This window comes from Paramisgurnus dabryanus, chromosome 8 (assembly GCF_030506205.2).
Source record: "Paramisgurnus dabryanus chromosome 8, PD_genome_1.1, whole genome shotgun sequence".
Classification (NCBI taxonomy): Eukaryota; Metazoa; Chordata; class Actinopteri; order Cypriniformes; family Cobitidae; genus Paramisgurnus; species Paramisgurnus dabryanus.
In genome coordinates this window covers 19,740,359-19,759,754 of record NC_133344.1, presented here as the reverse complement: position 1 = coordinate 19,759,754, position 19,396 = coordinate 19,740,359, and the positions used below count along the sequence as shown (strand labels likewise).

Sequence of the window (19,396 nt, the reverse complement as noted above, 5' to 3'; positions counted from 1 at the left end):
AATCTTTGTAACATTGTACATTGGGACTCTTTGTCTAAATACAGTACAATGAGGTTTTGCCTGTGTGTGTGTGTGTGTGTGTGTGTGTGTGTGTGTGTGTGTGTGCCTGCCTGTTTGGATGTGTGCCTGTGGTTCACTCAGAGAAGTCCATTCCCAGTGACAAACAGACTATTTTTCCAAATGTAGCAGTACAAAGAATTTGCATCAAAAACAGACAAATCAACCAAAGGTAAGGGTGTTTTTCTCATCTGCTTTTCTGGCATGTTTGGATTTAGAAATGATTAAAAATGCATTTTATTCACAAACGTGTTATTGATCTACCAAATTAACTAACAAAAGGGGATGTAGGTGGACCTTGAAATATAACAACAAAAAACTTAAAAAGCAACATAACATCATAATGAAATTGAATTCACAATAATAGCCATGTTAGCATTATGTTTTAGTTTCTGAAACATCAAACAGATTAAAATATATGTCATAATTTCTTACTGGTCTTTCTGCAGATTCAGAAATGGGGGACTGGTCGATTCTGGGCCGATTTCTAACTGAGGTTCAGAATCATTCGACGGTCATTGGTAAGATTTGGCTGACTATGCTGTTAATATTTCGTATACTGCTGGTGGCACTGGTCGGAGATGCTGTGTACAGCGATGAGCAATCCAAGTTCACCTGCAATACACTGCAGCCGGGTTGCAACAATGTGTGTTATGACACCTTTGCCCCCGTCTCAAACCTGCGCTTCTGGGTCTTCCAAATTGTGCTTGTCTCAACACCATCCATCTTCTACATTATATATGTCCTGCACAAGATTGCCAAAGACGAGAAGCTGGAGACAGAAAGAGGTCATGTAAAGGCCATGAACCCAGTAAGACTGGACGTGGATGATGTAGCATATGGGTCACAGGGAGAAGATTGGGGTGGTCAGGATGAGGGTAGCGTGGAGCAAAGCCTACTGCGGGAAGACTTTAAAGAGGTTGGCAAAGACCCGACTAAACTCCCCAGCCAGGTTCTTCTCATCTATATTGTTCAGGTGCTAATTCGCTCTGTTTTGGAGATCACTTTTCTGGTCGGTCAGTACTACCTGTTTGGATTCGAGGTGCCTCATTTGTTTCGATGCGAAACTTATCCCTGTCCGACACTGACTGACTGTTTTGTGTCACGGGCAACAGAAAAGACCATCTTTCTTAATTTTATGTTCAGCGTCAGCCTGGGCTGTTTCCTTTTAAACATTGCAGAGCTCCACTATCTGGGCTGGATCTATGTTTTCCGTATGCTTCGTGACGCCTGCTTCGTGTGCTGCAGGTCTGAAAGGGAACTGTATCATCGCAACCCTTTGCTGCTGAGTCTTAGACATTCATTGCGAGGCAGGCTGGTCCTGCAGACGCCCAGGATAACATCGTCTCAGGAGAAGACAGGGACAGCTTGGCTTTCACACGCTCCAGCTATTGCTTTTGAGACTGACTCAACTCTGGAGTGCACGCCAAAGAAGAACCCAGAGGACCTGAAATTGGCCAACGTGGTTAGATGTGGTGTCAAGAAGTCCTGGTTGTAATGTGTATTATTGTTTTACAAATTCTTCATTGTGTAACATATGTCCATTATACGTTTTATTCTGGAAATGATCTTGTCAGTCGATCAGACTTGTTTTGTTGTGTTAAGTCCTGTTCAGACCGCCAGCGACTAGAAGTGGCCGGGCAACATTCAATTCAATTCAATTTTATTTATATAGCGCTTTTCACAATTGTTAATTGTTGCAAAGCAGCTTTACATGAGTAGATGTAGAGGAGAACACAGAAAATGTATAGATAATAAAAGAAGTAGAATATAGCGGCTAAGGTTAAACCGTACAAGCGAACGTATTAATAATGTAACGTATACAGTATAGTGCTAAGTTAAGCCAAAGTTGGCTGACTCTCCCAGGGATGAAAAAAACCCCTAGGAGAAAACCCGGTGGGAAAAACTCCTAGAAGGACAAAAACCCTTGGGAGAAATTAATATATATTTATATATATAGACACGGTAGGGATAGGAAGCGGGTAAGCGGATTAAACTGGTTCAGCCGGTGGTCGTTGGTCGCGCATCGGCTGGGCATCACATTGAAGGACAGCCAGTAGATCAGTGGTGCGATGACCTTCACAGCAACAGGGTCTGTTTGTCTCATGGTCCTTGGGTTCAGGTGCAACCACTAACATGATCTCATTAATTTCAATGGAAGCTTGGCGCCTTCTGGCGACGCAAGCGACTATTGGTGACAGGAAGTGGGCGTGTCAACCGATGCAACAAAGTTGAGAAAAGTTTATGTTTATGCAAATCATGAGCAACTTTCAGGTGCAACCACTAATGAGACAACACAATCTCACTGCAAGTCGTAGTATAGTCACAAAATATTTGATTTATTTATTCATGTTCACAGACAAGGTTTTTCGCTTTTTGTCTTTTTTGTGTCACTCAGCAAAAATTTATATTAATAGTTTTTCGTGTCCGTAGCACGACTTTCTTTTCTATTGGGGTTTGGGTTAGGATGTCTGAAATGTAACAGAAAGTTGCTCTAACCCCAACCCCAATGGTAAAAAATACAATGAGAAAACAATACATAAAATGACACACAAAAAAAGTCATGCTACGGACACGGAAAACTATAGAAATTCATGCTGAGTGACACAAAAAAGCGGAAAGTCTCTCTTCAGTTACTGCAGTGGATGGTAAGCCTACTTGTTCATGACAATTAGGAACGCCTTTTAATGACCTCATTGAAAGCGCTGGTCGACACAAAGTGACAAAATAACTGGTTGTCTGAACAGGGCTTTATAATGTTCAGGTCTGTTTTGTCTGTATTGCTTTTCATAATAGAACTGAAATTATATAACAAATTAACTTTTTATGAAACTTAATGATTAAAAATCTTTACATTTACATTTAGTCATTTTGCAGACGCTTTTGTCCAAAGTGACTTACAAATGAGGTAAACAATAGAAGCAATTAGAGACAAAACAAGAACAGCAATACGTAAGTGCAGCAGAACTAGTCTAAGTCTAACAAAGTATACATAGCCAATGTATACATTATCTTTAACATAAGCTACGTTCAAAATGTTTAAATATGAGACAATATTATTATCAAATATAATATAATTTAAATATACAGTATTTAATACATGTATATTATATCATACATCCTTGATTGTGGGATTGCTTAAATGTTATAGTACTGAGATCCATTGAAATTACGACAATGTTACATTTTTTATTTATTTTCTTTAAAAATCTGGGCCACACTGTAAATACTTGAGCAAATGATTAGCTAAATAATAAAGAACAGAATATTATAATATTACTATTTTAAAAGACGGGAATCTAAAATTTTGGAAAATGAATTGTTGCATGCTTATAAAACTTTCAATGTGGTTTGTCTGAGTGAATAGTTTCCTTATATGCTCTGCAGTCTCTTCTGTACACGCTGGACCACGTGTAATCTAAACAAAACTATATGCAATTTCTGTTAACCCAGTAAAGGGGTCAATTTGAATGCATATACATGAGTAAAATAAATAAACAATAAACTGAAGTTTTTATGGTATTGACTGTACTGAAAATAGTACTAAATAAAAATAGGTCTGTAGTTAATATAGAAACAATTAATGTTCAGATAACATTATTTCATTTTTTTTTATCAATTTCTCAAATTAATTTTTTTACACTGGCAATGCATTTAATTGTAGCACAATCTTCATCATTGAAACACATCTAACACATGAAAACAATAAATAATGGCATATATAATAATTTAGTTTGATGAGAAAGAGGAAACATAAATGAGAAAATAACTGATTCTATATTGCCCTGAAATTAAATTAGTGTATATATCCAGCACTAACAGCAAGAGTTGACCTCTTCAGCTACTGATTTCTCTCCTCCAGGCCATAAGGGGGCGCTGTTTATTTTGGAACCCATTTTAACAGTTTCATTCTGAATGTTGTCTGTCCCAAGCCTCTTCTGTGTTTCAGAGGCCATTGTTAAAAATGCCTTCTCTACGTTGTTTGCATTCTTGGCACTTGTCTCCAAAAGTGGGATTTTAAGGGAGTCTGCAAATTCCTAAAAAAACAACATTTCTTAGATATGCAAACCTTACTGAACAGACTTAAAGGGATAGTTCACTTTAAAATGAAAATTGTGTCATCATTTACTCATCCTCATGTTATTCTAAACCTGTATGAATTTCTTTTTTCTGATGAACACAAAAGAAGATATTTTGATAAATGGTAAACACACAGCAGTAAGTGACCATAGACTAGGGTGACCATACGTGCCATTCTTCCCGGACGCATCCCGTCCAGGATTTTGGTGCGTCTTCCGGAAGTCGTATTTGTTGACCACATACGCCATTCAGTTAAAAACATAAGATATACAATCGTAGTTTCATTCTTACCTTAAAATGTAACGGTTGCTCTTCTGTAATAATAATAATAATCCTCTATGACTTATGCGGTCGACAAATATGACTTCCGGAAGACGCACCCAAAATCCTGGACGGGATGCGTCCGGGAAGAATGGCACGTATGGTCACCCTACCATACACTTCCATAGTAGGAATAAAAAAATATGATGGAATTTAATGGTTACCGTCAACTGTGTGCTTACCATCATTTATCAAAACGTTTTCTTCATGATTTACCACAATACTTCCAAATTTGTTTTTTCCTACTATGGAAGTCAATGGTCACTTATTTCTGTGTGTTTACCACACTGATCTATATTAATGACTGGATTGCGCATAGAACGCTTGACGTAACTGCGTGAGGTGAAGCCAGCGCAGAGTTCGAGCCGCCATCTTGGTATACCTAACCGGCAGAGAGCATCATTGACTTCCATTCAAAATCATGATCAAAATTAACCCCCTTTACAGCGTATCAGTTACACAAGGTTAATTTTTAGGATATGTGTACATTAATTATTTGTTAATTCTGGTGTTATTTACAATGTTTATGTTTTAATCGGGCAGGATAATGGATTTATAAAAAAAACGTTAAGGTGAGTGTGTCTGTTGCATTTGTTAATGACACAGGTATAAATAAAGTTTTTTTTGACATTCAGCTACACTGTGATGGTCAGCGTTATTTCTCTAAATAAGTTTGGGTAACTTGTAAGTTTAGATAACATAATTACAAAACTAGCAAATTATTGCATGCACATACGGTACAAAGCATGATTATTTATTTAGATTTCAGAATGAGCACGTTTATTGTCATACTAAATATGCTGCGGTCTTGTCTGCTGATCTGAAACTGTAATAAAGATGAATGTATAATAACGCAAAATGTACAACTTTCAGTAAATAACTATTTACATGCTTAGGACGTTTGTGTTGTAATAATGTGCAGGGTAATTTCACATATAAAAACGAAGACGAGTAAAGTGATGTTTTATCATTAAAATCTGATAACGTCCATTGATTTAATAGAACGTTTGGGTAAATCAACATGGCGGCGCGGTGGCTTCAAAAGTGTGACGTCATGCGCAATCCAGTCATTTATATAGATCAGTGGTTTACCATCATTTCTCAAAGTATCTTCTTTTGTGTTCATCAGAAAAAGAAATTCATACCGGTTAAATGAGTAAATGATGAAACAATTTTCATTTTAAAGTGAACTATCCCTTTAACCATTTTTAAAAGTAGCCGAGGGATTTACCTTTGCTGTGGTAAAGTCCACCACCTTTTTTGAGGCAAGATCACTCTTGTTCCCTACTAGCAACTTGGAGACATTTTCACATGCATAGCGATCAATTTCTTCTAACCATTGCTTTACGTTGTTGAAAGATTCCTGTTATAAGCAAAGCATGTAAGCAAGCATAACATACCATAACATAATAAGCAAACATAAACATGCAATAAAAACTAAATTATCAACATTTCTAAGGCTTTACCTGGTCGGTGACATCATAGACAATTATAATCCCATGTGCTCCCCGATAATAACTGGATGTTATGGTGCGAAATCGCTCCTGTCCTGCTGTATCCCACTTCAGGACAGGTAAATAGCATGTAAAATGTTAAATGCAAATTTAATTTAATGTGACTTGTAAATATAAAAAACCCCAGCTAAAGTAATTTTTTATGATTTCAACAAAAAAAAATCATCCTACATATTGTAATGATTACTGTAACCTTTTTGATATCTTGAATATTGACTAAGATTGAAATCAGTATGAAATCAGTGATTGATATCAATCTTTAATGCTCACAATTAATCTCCTAATCTCACAATTAGTTATATGAGACTTTAACCTGGATTTACAGTCAGAGTCACATTAAATATTTGGATGAATAGTCATCAACACAGATATACAGTGATCATCCAGAGTACCACAGGGCATGTTTTGCTCCAGTGAGACCAACATTAAGATAAAGCTTAACAATACTGTCAGAAAAAAATGGTCATACAATTGTCCCTAGCTGTCACTGGAGAAGGACACACAGTACACAGTGTTCCTAAAGAGTTCATATTAGTACCTTAGAGATACATATTGGTACCAAATTGTACATAACAGGATCTTTTAAAGGCTACTGCCCTAGTTACAAATTGGGGCCATTTTTTGACCATGTGCTTTCTGACGGTAAAGAAATCTTTCAAACATGTATTCATTTCAGAATTACAAAGTTAGTTTATTACAATTTTTACTCACAATCTGCAGTTTGACAGTCTTTCCCTCCATTTCAATAGTTCTGATTTTAAAGTCTACTCCAATAGTGCTGATGTAGCTATCTGTATAGGTGTCATCCTATTGAAATAATTGTGTCATCAAAAGAAGTTTTTGTATAAGTATTAATCCATGCTTATTTTCCTTACTTCAAGCTATGCATTTTTATCAATATGTTTTCACACAAACCCATGAACTTACTTTAATAACGTAATGCCAGCTGAATTGTCAACTACCAACTGAGCTACAGAAACACACATAGTTCACCTATTATGTAACCCTCCTATTATGTTTGGTGTCAAATTGACCCAAAAGTACTTTGACATCTCTGAAAGATATTTTATAAAAAAAACTGTATTTTTAAACCTTTAAACTTACTTCTTTTTCTTTTCCTTGATAGTGTCTGCCAAGTATATAAATGTACATGCAATACACCCAATGTGTTATGTAAAACTGAATGTATTAAATAAACAATTTATGTTTATAAAAAAGTTATGTTATTCCCTACAATTTTATTTTAAATTTAAAGGTATTTGCAACACCACCAACATCTAAAAGAGCACACCAGGGGTCAACAAAATAAAAAAATAGACAGCAAGAATTAGAAGAATGGACAACAAAATTCTTTACCAACATTAGTTTTTAACATTATGATGATATGTAATAATTATCTAGCAAACCACATGAAATAATTTGCCCTTAAGAAAATGAAGCATGCTTTAACTAAATTAAGCATATTTTTTATTTGTTGTAGCCACAAATTTACTATGGTCTCCAGTGGCGGCTCGTGACTGCTCATCCAAGGGGCGCAAATTCAAAATATGTGTTCGGAGTGTCATCTGTGTTGCTTGCGCTTTCAAAATATGTGTTTGTCGCGTCACGTGAACCATGTGCATCACGTGTTTTGTCAAAACAAGTGCCTGCTGCACATGCGTCAAAACCGTTTATGATAAAAGAGACGCTCACGTTCACAAAATACACGAAAGACACTCCCTTAACATTAAACTGTGATTGCACATGAGATTAAGCGATTATCTGGCAAACGCGAGCATCTCTTTTATCATTAAACCCTTTAGTTAATATATACACAGCAGGAAACATATCGCTGCCTAATACGCGCTATAGACGGTTTCAGTAGTACCAATGTAACCAGTAACAGTTAACAAAAACAAACTGCTTTCAATAACATCAAAGTCCTTTTAGAGTAGTTTATTTCTGATTGCTGAAGAAGCAAAACAAATAACAAGTAATTACTTTAGTTCAGATTGTAGCTAAATCGTATCAACAACTACACAAAGCTAACGTTACTGTGATGAAAAGTGGCTGCCAAACCTCCCTTCAAAAAGCGGTGATCCATGATCGCTGTCTTTAGGAAACCAAAACATTTGTTATTTTTGACGAGGTATTTGTTCCAGAGTTCAGTTTAACCACTAGTCAGACCAAACAGAGAACGGGACTACTGGAGTTATGTTGAGCTCAAACGCGTAACCGTGACAACGCACGTGCGTCGAATAAAACCGTTACGTGACACAAACGCGTTTCATGGAATTCCATGTACGACGTCATATAGACCTTTTGCGAGTCGACATCACAGTTACGTCACGCGCGCATGTGGTGGCAGAAAAACAGTGGAAATGAATGAGACACGAGTGAAACGAACAATATAACTCACTAGAAAATGTTTTGCTGTGCTGTTGAGTGTCAGAATAGGAATGCCAAAATAGATGACCTTCATTTTTATAGTATATCGTCGTCAAAGACACCATTTGAAGATAAACGTAGGTGTTTATGATTGCAATAAAAGCCCTCAACCGGACAGACTGGAGTGATGAAATCATCTGAAAATCTTTTAATAATTTGAATAGAAAATAATTAGAGAAGATATCCGGTGTTCTGTCGAAGTCTGATCCCTCTATGTGTTTCTTATAGCGTTTTCATCACGTTACGTTTAAAATTTATTTAGAAAGATTAAAGATTTGAATTAGTTCATCATATCAATAATATTACCATTTATTAAAGTTTTCGTATTGTTTTTCATTTTCTATTACTTCTTTTTACCATATATCTTAGCCTATGTCTTCTTCCTGTTTGTTCTAAATTATGATGTTTACTAATAAATATATAAACATAGCACACACACACACACGATGTAAAGTGTTAATAATATATAAACAGGCCTATACAAATTAATTTGTATGTAAACATAATAGTTTTAGATCAAACACGTAGGATAAAAATATAAGGAAGAAATTGAAAACAGGAAATGATTAAATGCTTAATAAATGATATTATACAGAATACATGATAGTATTGCTCTTATAAGTACTTTAGAGATTCATACTGTAAAAATAATTGATTTACCAATAAAGAACAATATATACATTACATACATGCAAGCATATCAGTGGCCAAGCCATTAAAACTTTTAATTTATTTAAAAAATAAACGTAACTTGGTGAAAACGTTATAAGAAACATTACACTTAAGAGAAATATAGGGGAAACAGACTTCTACAGAACACCGGATCCTTAAAAATCACAGTTTAATGCTAAAACACTTCACACTTTCTGCCACCAGTTGGGCTCCGCCCACAAAAAACGTCATCTCTGTTTGCAAACACGCAAAAGGTCTCACTGGATTCTTTCATTACGCGGTAAGTATCAGAACGGTGAAGATGCAGAAAAAAGCCTTTGCGAGACACTCGTGTACATTATAGAAGAAGTATGTAGACATTTCATCTTAATTATTTGACTTAATTATTTAACTAAATGTATTTATTGTATAGTTATTTATTGACTTTTTTGGTAGACACAAATAATATAAATAGTTTTTTTAACGTAATAACTCATCAAAAAAATGTTTTTGCTGTGGAGTGGGCTGGGACAAAAAGCACCATTGGCAGCAAGCAGCATATATGTATAACGAAATCCAGTGGGTTTTTAAATACATACTGTATAGGCAGAATTTACATCCATAGTACATTTGTCTACAAAGCATAAAGCATTAGACTTTAGAACAGTGGGCTTCAATAGGCTAAGATCATAAGAAATATCAAATCTTCAAGTGCATCCAAATGGTGCCATTTCCTGTTTTTTCCCTCAGACAGAAACTGGTGTATGATATCCAGGTAGTTACATTATGTGACTTGTTAGCTAGGAGTGGCAGTAGGCCTCAATAACATAAGAACAAACAAATATTGGGCTTACAGCAAACCGCAGGAGTAAACATGACTTTCCCACACCAGAGTCCCCAATCAGCAGCAACTTGAACAGATAGTCACTGCAAATACAAAATTATTTGAATTCAGATAAATTAGGGATTATTAATTTAGATGCTACAACACTAAGCCTGTTTTTCACTGGCCATTGTAACTGAAGAAAAACAACTGAGTTGGCATTTTAACAACAAGAAAATAGCTTCATGATAAAGTAAACCACTACTTACTACTCAGGGTTCATCCTCGGATTATTGATAGCAGGATGCCGAACAAAAGTGTTTCAGTTTATCTGTGTTCGGGTGGGTTGTTTCTCTTGAAATACAAACAGCAACAACCGTGCCAATAGTGAACCCAACTCCATTATTTATTTAAAACCCTGATCAAGTTACAAAGTGGCCAATACCTGTTTCTTAAAGAGACTCTCCAGCAGTAGCAGCAGGTGTTTAATGTTAAAGAAAGTTATGGAGACATGAAATAAATGTGAAATTACAAAATGCTCAAGGGACTGACTAATAAAAAGCCACTGGACACTATTATTGTAGTAAAAGCTTTAAACTGATATTGTATTTGTGATACTAAGTTAGAGTTTTGTGTTTTCTTTCAGTGATAAAATCTGTATTTTAAATATGATCAAATAATACAAATAGTCTATAATTCAATCAGTATAAGCCTGAACCAATGACTATAGTCTTAAGCCAATGATCACAGGCCTAAATGTAAGCCATATGTACAATTAAATAATATTAATAGATTAACTACAAAGGTAGATAGATTTAGAGTTTGTTTAGAATCTGTTATAGTAAAGCATTAGTTAGAGATATCTCAATGTCATTTTGTAATAGCCAACTGCAAACACCAGAGGTCGCTAAAGAACAAGGCAGAGTCTACTTAAAGTGCGTTTTGCAGGTAAAATTTTTCCACGAATTTGGGCAATTTGCTTGTTGATAATAAACATTTAAATTGTTATCCATTGTATTTTATGTTGTTGGTTATCATAAAACGGAATAAAAAACGAAAAAGTACAGCGGTTTGCAAGGATTCTCCTTTCCCCCTCAACGCACTGCATGACGTCACGTTGGGGAGAGAATTTGCCTTAAGAGCATTGAGAGTGACTAGAGAGATGAGTAAAGTACAATATTCAGATTATATCAATGCAAATTATAGATAAATACATAGATATAGATAGACTAGATAGATAGACTAGATAGACAGAACGACAGATAGATAGATAGACAGACAGATAGATAGATAGACAGACAGACAGACAGATAGATGGGCTAGTATAGAGAAATAGGCAGAAAGCCAGATAGCCTTAGCATAACTTCGTGTAGAAAGTAAACAAACAATTAACATACTCGTGCATGCTGGTTTAAGGGGGACCATAATCCTGCTGAAATGGGTGTATGCGATCTTCAGCACAAACGAATTCAGGCAGCATGACTCAAATCCTGGAAGCTGAGTGAGGCGTCACGTCGTCACATCTGGTCGCGAGGTAAGAGCCTCGAACACCGATCAAAACGCACACATTTCCCTACAGCCAGTAGCGGAGTTTCAGTCGGGAGAGTCGGGACTTTCCCGGTTGGCCGGTCTGATAATAGTTATACATTGGGAGTTATATTAGCAACACCGTCTGTAGGTCTGATGTGCGGCCGGTTCCCGCAGCCCGCTGGTCAAACTATGCAGCCTCTCTGCTCAACAAATATAAAAGTGCTCAACCCGTTCGGCCGGTCCAATCATGTCCAGGATTTATAAAAATACGGGGATCAGTGATTGGTTTCTAGCCTGTCATCCTTTGATGTAAAAAGCCGCCGAACGCCTGTTTATTGCAGCATGCGGTTGGATTCAAGCCCGCTGCAGCTGCTGACCGCTGCTTCTGTGTATAAAATGATCGTGTGATTCGTTATGATCGCATAAACAATATAACAAAACTTCCTTTTATTTCACATAAAAATATATTTTAGATATTATATGATAGACTAGTAAGTGTGGATTAAGGATGTTTAAAACTCTCTAGCCTGGTGGTCAGGACATGAATGGATTGAATCAGCAGATTTGCAAAGTTTTATTTATCTCCACATATATCATAAATAATAATTAGCAGGGTAACTTTGCAGTATACCACATTATATATTTCCTATTATGTATATATGATTTCCATATTATAAACGTAAGTATTAATAAAACGGCAATAAATGTCTCATCTATTTCTATAGCTCTGGCTGAGGCTTTCATCTACTTCTACCCAACGTGACGTCATCGCCGAATTGCTTAAAAAAAACGTTAATACCAAAAACATTAAAAAAAAGGGTCTTTAAGACCTTTTTTGAGACATTTTAAAAATGATATACATATCTTGAGTGATTTATGTACCCATTAATCAACAGTGGTGGTTAACCTGCAACACGCCCTTTAACTCATTGCTACAACCATGAGAATTAAAGAGAATTAAAAAGACCTTAATCTGTGCACTCGGGAGTCAAATGTTTTATTAACTTCAGTCTCTATGTATAATATACTGTTGAAGATTTGCCCCAATTTTTACAGAAAATGCTTACTCTTAGACAAAAAGAATGGAAGCCTATTTTGCAACGTTTGGTTAACATTTTTAGATTTCCTAAGTCATAATAATGACTCATTATTATGACTTAGTATTTCGTAATAATGAGAAACTTTCGCATAATTATGACTTATTAACTCATAATAATGACCCAGTATCTCATAATAACTCATTATTATGACTTAGTTTCTCATTATAATGACATACTTTCTCATAATAATAACCTAGTATCTCATAATAATGAGAAACTTTCACATAATAATTACTTAATATTTCATAATGAGAAACTAAGTCATTATTTTGACTTAGAATTTCATAATAATGTGAAATTAAGTCAAAATTTCAAGAAACTAAGTCAAAATTTCTAGAATCTAAGTCAAAATTTCACGAAACTGAGACATTATTTCAAAGTAGTATCTCATACTAATGACTAAGTATCTCATTATTTCGACTTAGTATTTCATTATAATGACAAAAGCACTATTCGGACGGGATTAGTTTTCCAAACGACATTTGAGTCTCAACGTGTCCAACCAGGACGTCTGTGATTTTATGTACCGATTCGGACAGGATTAAAATTCTCAGGCTATTCCATAGATGGGAGTGTCTGTTTCATGCATTTGGGTTTAGCAGAAGATCACGTGCTCTGCATACGCGTGTTTGTAATGTTTGCTTTAAATGTAAAATTATTACAGAACATGTCATTTATTAATTTAATTTTAACAAATATACAAATCCTACTAAAGTAATGTTAGCCTACGTGTTTTATATAACTGCCTGTTTATAATAAGCACAAAGAAATAATGATTAATAACAATTTATTATCTTTATTAATTAACATTACCATTCCAGAGTTGAACAAGTTTGAACAGAGTTTCTTCCTTATAACGTTACTGATATTACAGTGGCCAGTCTTAAAGGTGTTTGATATTCAGCTCGTTCTGATTTAATTATTTTATTTCGCCGAATGGGAAAAAACATCCATATCTGAAATGGGACTCAGGAAATGCAATATACGCCCTTTAGTAAGACATTACGACAGATCATGTTGGCCAAAACACGAAATGAACCGCGTTTTCAAAAGATATTGCGGGCAAACACAGACATTTGCATCTGGATGGGATTAAATTTCTCAGAGGACCTTTGAGTTCGGCGAAAAACAGTAGGTAATTTCCTCTGGAATTCTTACGGAGGTCGTCAGAGGAAAAACACCGACATGGCCGATTCGGACGGGATTAAACACACAGAGGACCTCTGAGAAGCACGATTTTCTCAGAGGTCCCCCTGTAAAACAAATCCCGTCCGAATAGGGCTTGTGTTTCATAATAATAGTGTTTCATAATAATGACATCGTATCTCATACAGTAATAATGACTTAGTATCTTATAATGACATAGTATCTCATAATAATGACTTAGTATCTCATCCAGTCTCACCCCATGTCGTCAATATTTGACGACACTTGACCATTCGTCATATGTTGACGCGAAGGGTACCTTTCGCGTCATTTTTTGACGAACTGGGGACTTCAATACTATTACGTCCGTTGCATTCTCTTTCCTATTTTCTTACCATTTCCGCGTCAGTTTAGGGTTAGATTTACATAATGACATCCCTACCCAAACCTAACTCTAACCCCAACGCCAGGTGACAACTGTTTCATTTCGCGTACCTAACTCTAACCCCAACGCCAGGTGACAACTGTTTAATTTCGCGTAGACTGTTTAATTTTGCGTAATCTAACCCTAAACCGACGCGAAAATGGTAAGAAAATAGGAAAGAGAATGCAACGGACGTAATAGTATTGAAGTCCCCAGTTCGTCAAAAAATGACGCGAAAGGTATACCCTTCGCGTCAACATATGACGAATGGTCAAGTGTCGTCAAATATTGACGACATGGGGTGAGACTGTGTTATCTCATAATGGCTATCTCATAATAATGACTTCATTTCTCATTATAATGAGATACAAAGTAAAAATTATGACATAGTTTCTCATTAGTAAGTCATTATTATGAGACACTAAGTCATTATTATGAGGCAATAAGTGACTTAGGAAATCTAAAAATGTTACTCAAACGTGGCGGAAATAGACTTCCATAAAAAAGAGTTGTCTTAACTAAAAAAAACCTTGCACTGACAGATCTTAAAATATGCCAGTGCCATTGATTTGACTCAAGATAGACACCAGTCTTTTTCTAATCCATGTTTTTATCTAAGGCCTAGTCTTGGCTTTAGCTAAGCCTTGTGTGAAACCAGGCTTAGTGATTAAATTTGTAATTATTATCATTACAGTACAGTACATTTACAATGTTGTGCAATATCTTAGGCCACAAACAATGGCCTTTTAACAATGGAATATTGACCAAATATGCATATTCTTTCAGTTTATTTATTATATCTAAAAGATACAGACAATTTGTATGCAGTTTAAAAAAAATCTGATAAAACAGCTTTTTTTACTAAGAAGCAATTTTGTTTGGATGTTTTTTACATTTTTTCCGCACATTTCCGGTATTTTCTCTGGATGATCATTAAAACTTTGCTAAAACAACAAAGCTGGTGGTGGCCTAAGATTTTTGCACGGTAGACTACTGTATATTAAATTCATTTAGCAGGCACTTTAATCCAAAGGAATAACAATAACTACACTTTTAGAAAAAAAAGTACATAAGTTGTCAGTGGGACACTACAGCTTTAAAAAAAAAAATATGTACCACTTTGGTACAAACGTACTAAAATATATCTATTAGGTACAAAAGTGTACTTTTTGAAAACGTACCACCCCAGTGACAACTTTTGTACCTTTCTGTATTTTTTTGAGAGTGTATAATACTGTAATAAATACTTTGATCAAAAAGAAAAAAAAAATTGGATTTTTAAATCTGAATGAATTTGATTCAGGCTGTTATTGTCATGTTGTTGTTACTGTTTTAAATAAATGTTTTAGATTACAATGCTTGTAAGAAATAGTGATAATTGATACATGATAATGATGATATGTGAAAATCATGTAATAATTGTGGAACTGTTTAAGGCACTGACACTAAAACAGATACAGCAGTGAGAAAACAAAACATAACATGCCTGGGTCACAAGGACCAAGAGGAGCAATTAATGTGTTCCCTGTTCTCTAATAGACTCAAGAGGATTGCTGAAATAGAAAATGAGTTACTGTATTGTTTTTCTTTTAATACACACAAATCACAGGAGATGTCAACTAGATGAGAAAATGTGAACTGAGGTCTGAGATCTGTCAAATTTTTACTCATACAGAAATCTGGCCTATATGAACATATATGGTCTATAATTTCCTACAAGCAAGGAAATAAATTATAAGTATGCAAACATGGTCAGCATCTAATATGCCCCCGTTCTTTAAAAACCAGGCTAAAGTCTCAAAATGAAATTCTGAGACTAAGAGCATTAAAGTTTAATTTCAACCATTATTTTCACTATGATTTCAATCTTTGACATGACCTTACTGAGTCAATATTATATTTTCTCATAATGTTCTTTACATTATGCAGGATGATTTTATGTAGAAAACTGTCTATCTAAAAATGACTTTAGCCTGAATTTAACATACATCTAAGGTCACATGTTTTGTAATCAAAGTAAAATTGTTCATATAAATATGTCATATTTAAATATATGTTGCATATATGTAAAAGTATAATTTGTTACAAGTTGATATGTTAGAAGCAAGAAAAATGGGCAAATGTAAGGATCTGAGTGACTTTGATAAGGGCCAAATTGTGATGGCTAGATGACTGGGTCAGAGTATCTCCAAAACTGTAGCTCTTGTGGGGTGTTCCTGTTCAGTGGTCAGTACAGATCAAAAGTGGTCCAAGGAAGAAAAAAAAAAACGGTGAACAGGTGACAGGGTCGTGGGTGGCCAAGGCTCATTGATGCACATGGAAAGCAAAGGCTGGCCTGTGTGATCCGATCCAACAGACGAGCTACTGTAGCTGAAATTGCTGAAAAAGTAAATGCTGGTTCTGGTAAGTCTAGTGGAGTCTATGTCTTGACAGTCAGGGCTGTTTTGGTGGCAAAAGGGGGACCAACACAATATTAGGCAAGTAGACATAATGTTATGGCTGATCGTGTATATTGTATTTGGCAGCCGATTTATAGCTAACATTATACATTAATTTACTTGTCATTTATTTTGCTTAAAGGGATAGTTCGGCCAAAAAATGATATTAAACCCATGATTAACTCACCCCCAAGCTGTCTGAGTTGCATATGTTTATCGTTTTTCAGACAAACACACTTTCGGATATTTTAGAAAAAAGCTTTTAGATCGTTCAGTTGATTAAATGTAATGTTACGGGGTCCACCCATAGTCCACGACCTTCAAGTCCAAAAAAAGTGCGTCCATCATTCACAAAATAAATCCAAACGGCTCCAGTATGATAAACAAAGGTCTTCTGAGGGTAATCCGCGCGGTGTTGTTGTAGAAATATCCATATTTAAAACTTTATATAAAAAATAAATACCTTCCGGTAGCGCCGCCATCTTAGACTCCTCTGTATTCAGGAGAGAGTATTAGCGTAGTGTACGCACTTTTCTTAGTGACGTATGACAAATTCGGAGGGCGGGGGGACAGGGCAGCAGCAGAGTAACCTCCGTAGGCTGCGTAAGCTCTCATCCTGAATGCGGACGCGACTAAGATGGCGGCGCTACCGGAAGGTAGTTATTTTCGTTAATAAAGTTTTAAATATGGATATTTCTACAACAACAGCGCGCGGATTACCCTCAGAAGACCTTTGTTTATCATCCTGGAGCCGTTTGGATTTAATTTGTGAAGGATGGACGCACTTTTTTTGGACTTGAAGGTCGTGGACTATGGTTGGACCCCGTAACATTACATTTAATCAACTGAAAGATCTAAAACATTTTCTAAAATATCCGAAAATGTGTTTGTCTGAAAAACGATGGACATATGCAACTCGGACAGCTTGGGGGTGAGTAAATCATGGGTTTAATATCATTTTTGGCCGAACTATCCCTTCAACAGGGACTTGCTTGTTATTGATTCTTTGTGGAAGGCTACAGGAAGTTACATTTAGGCCACGAAAGCCGCTTGTTTATGTTGTTGCTGCCTATACTGTTGAAAATGTCTATCAGTTTTTGCTTCTTCATCAATCTCATTAAAAAACTGGAGATAACAGTTTTATTAACAAAAATGCATTATCAAATGTTAATATTAATAAAGTTTATTACAGAACTATTTCAGTACAAAAATATTCTCCTTAGTTGTGCCTGTTGACCAAGTTCATATTTTTTGTTTGTGATTCTTAAGGTGCTAGTAAACACTTGTCATAGGACCTGTACAACAAATCCCTATGGTTTTATTAGCAAGTGTTTATTAGGGTAGGCTCAACCCAGTTGGTGTGTTTACTGGAAGCATTAGGGGTGAATTATCAAAGGACTTTTTACATGTGACAAAACAAATGTCATTAACAAAGTTTCCCCCAGGTCTTATCAATCAGACTTTACGATGAAATGATCTGATGTGAGCAAAAAGTCCCAATAGAGCAATAATTACAGACCACAACTACAGTTTTATATTATACATACAAACTTAAATATTAGCCTATATTATAATGCTGACCATTGGAATCTTGAGTACTGATTCCATACCCAAAAGCCTTTAAAAAGAATTTTAATTAAAGCTTATACATGCCAACCAAGGGAATAAATAAAGTTTATATCTACTTCTTCTTCCTTTATTTCTTAACACCATTCCAGCATCTACGGCTATATTCATGGCGAGAACCATACACAAGTTTTTATTTAGACAAGTTGATTCATACACAAGTTGGGGGAGGGACAATTTGCCTAACTTGCGTGTTTTTGACCTGTCGGAGGAAACCGGAGTACACCCACGCTGACACAGGGAGAACATGCAGAAACTCCACACAGAAAGGCCACCTGCCCTAGCTGGGGTTCGAACCAGGAACCTTCTTGCTGTGAGGCAACAGTGCTACCCTACAGAGCCACTGTGGCACCTGAATAAAGTTTATATACTGTAATTATACACTATACAGCTATAAAGTGATGACTTAGTTTTTTTGATACAATAATAACATGAGTTACATTAACAAGAGTGTAATTGATTATATTTATCAAAATTATTAAATGGATGCTGCATTATTGAGATAATATAAAAGCTCTCCCTACACGACCTATAACCCTACCCAAAAAATACTTTAATTCTTAGTAACTTGTTAGGCACTTTATTTACACTTTGTTAAAACATTTTTCAATGTGATAGGAAAAGGGAGAAGATTGATGTCGGTAAAAGGCCGAATTCCAAATCAAAAGCCAGTTCCATGCACCATACTGTACGTTTTACACCACCGCCGGCGAGAGCGTCAATAAAAGCTCTGGCTGCCCTGCCAAAGACGCTATAAAAAAAGTGTAGCGGATAGTGATGGAAAGTTCGGATCATTTTTCTGATTTGGATCTTTGAATCTCGTTCATCAAAATGAACGAATCTTTTTTTGAGTCATTTCGTTCTTTTCGTTCATTTAAAATATGATTACCTATAATTTCACAAATTACCCCAAAATAACCACTTATGCAAACAAATATGACATTTCTAACAAGTTATGAGAAATAAAAATCCTTATTTCATTATTTCTTGACACAAGCTCTGAAACATACCGAAGAGATAGAAATTATTAGCTTACTCCTAAGTCAGTCCTCGTGTACAAGTCATGGTAATGCAGCCAAAGCCAAAATATAAGAAACGGAACTCACATTTGTACGCCTCCTCTCGTGTCTAACTTACAGATGTTAGTTGTCAACTCGTCACTGTCTTACTGACTCTCTCTGTTCGGCCAGGCTGTGCCGTATGATATACAGCACAGGACCGGAAAGAGAAATGATTAGTTCATCATTCTCTCGAGTTCG

The 19,396-nt window shown here is 35.7% G+C and overlaps 2 protein-coding genes across 2 annotated transcripts; one reads left to right on the top strand and one right to left on the bottom strand.

Annotated features, from left to right (window-relative positions):
- The first annotated feature begins 161 nt into the window (after positions 1-161).
- On the top strand, positions 162-2,574 carry LOC135770931 (gap junction delta-2 protein). The gene is made up of 2 exons (XM_065280864.2): positions 162-229; positions 507-2,574. Exon 2 carries the CDS (start codon positions 515-517, stop codon positions 1,553-1,555), a length of 1,041 nt encoding a protein of 346 aa, XP_065136936.1. The 5' UTR covers positions 162-229; positions 507-514; the 3' UTR covers positions 1,556-2,574.
- Positions 2,575-2,813: 239 nt separating this feature from the next.
- On the bottom strand, positions 2,814-10,271 carry LOC135770932 (ras-related protein ORAB-1). The gene is made up of 6 exons (XM_065280865.1): positions 10,143-10,271; positions 9,905-9,977; positions 6,684-6,779; positions 5,925-6,020; positions 5,690-5,821; positions 2,814-4,094 (listed from the first exon to the last, which is right to left on the bottom strand). The coding sequence occupies exons 1-6, from the start codon at positions 10,154-10,156 to the stop codon at positions 3,873-3,875; spliced, it is 633 nt and encodes a 210-aa protein (XP_065136937.1). The 5' UTR covers positions 10,157-10,271; the 3' UTR covers positions 2,814-3,872.
- Positions 10,272-19,396: the final 9,125 nt, after the last annotated feature.

Excerpts from the sequence above, each read along its gene's own strand:
- LOC135770931 (XM_065280864.2), top strand. The coding sequence starts at position 515 with ATGGGGGACTGGTCGATTCTGGGCCGATTTCTAACTGAGGTTCAGAAT.
- LOC135770932 (XM_065280865.1), bottom strand. Across the intron at positions 6,021-6,683 it reads AGACTGTCAAACTGCAGATT|TGGGATACAGCAGGACAGGA; the intron begins GTGAGTAAAAAT and ends CCTGTCCTGAAG. Across the intron at positions 4,095-5,689 it reads TGGACTTTACCACAGCAAAG|GAATTTGCAGACTCCCTTAA; the intron begins GTAAATCCCTCG and ends TTGTTTTTTTAG.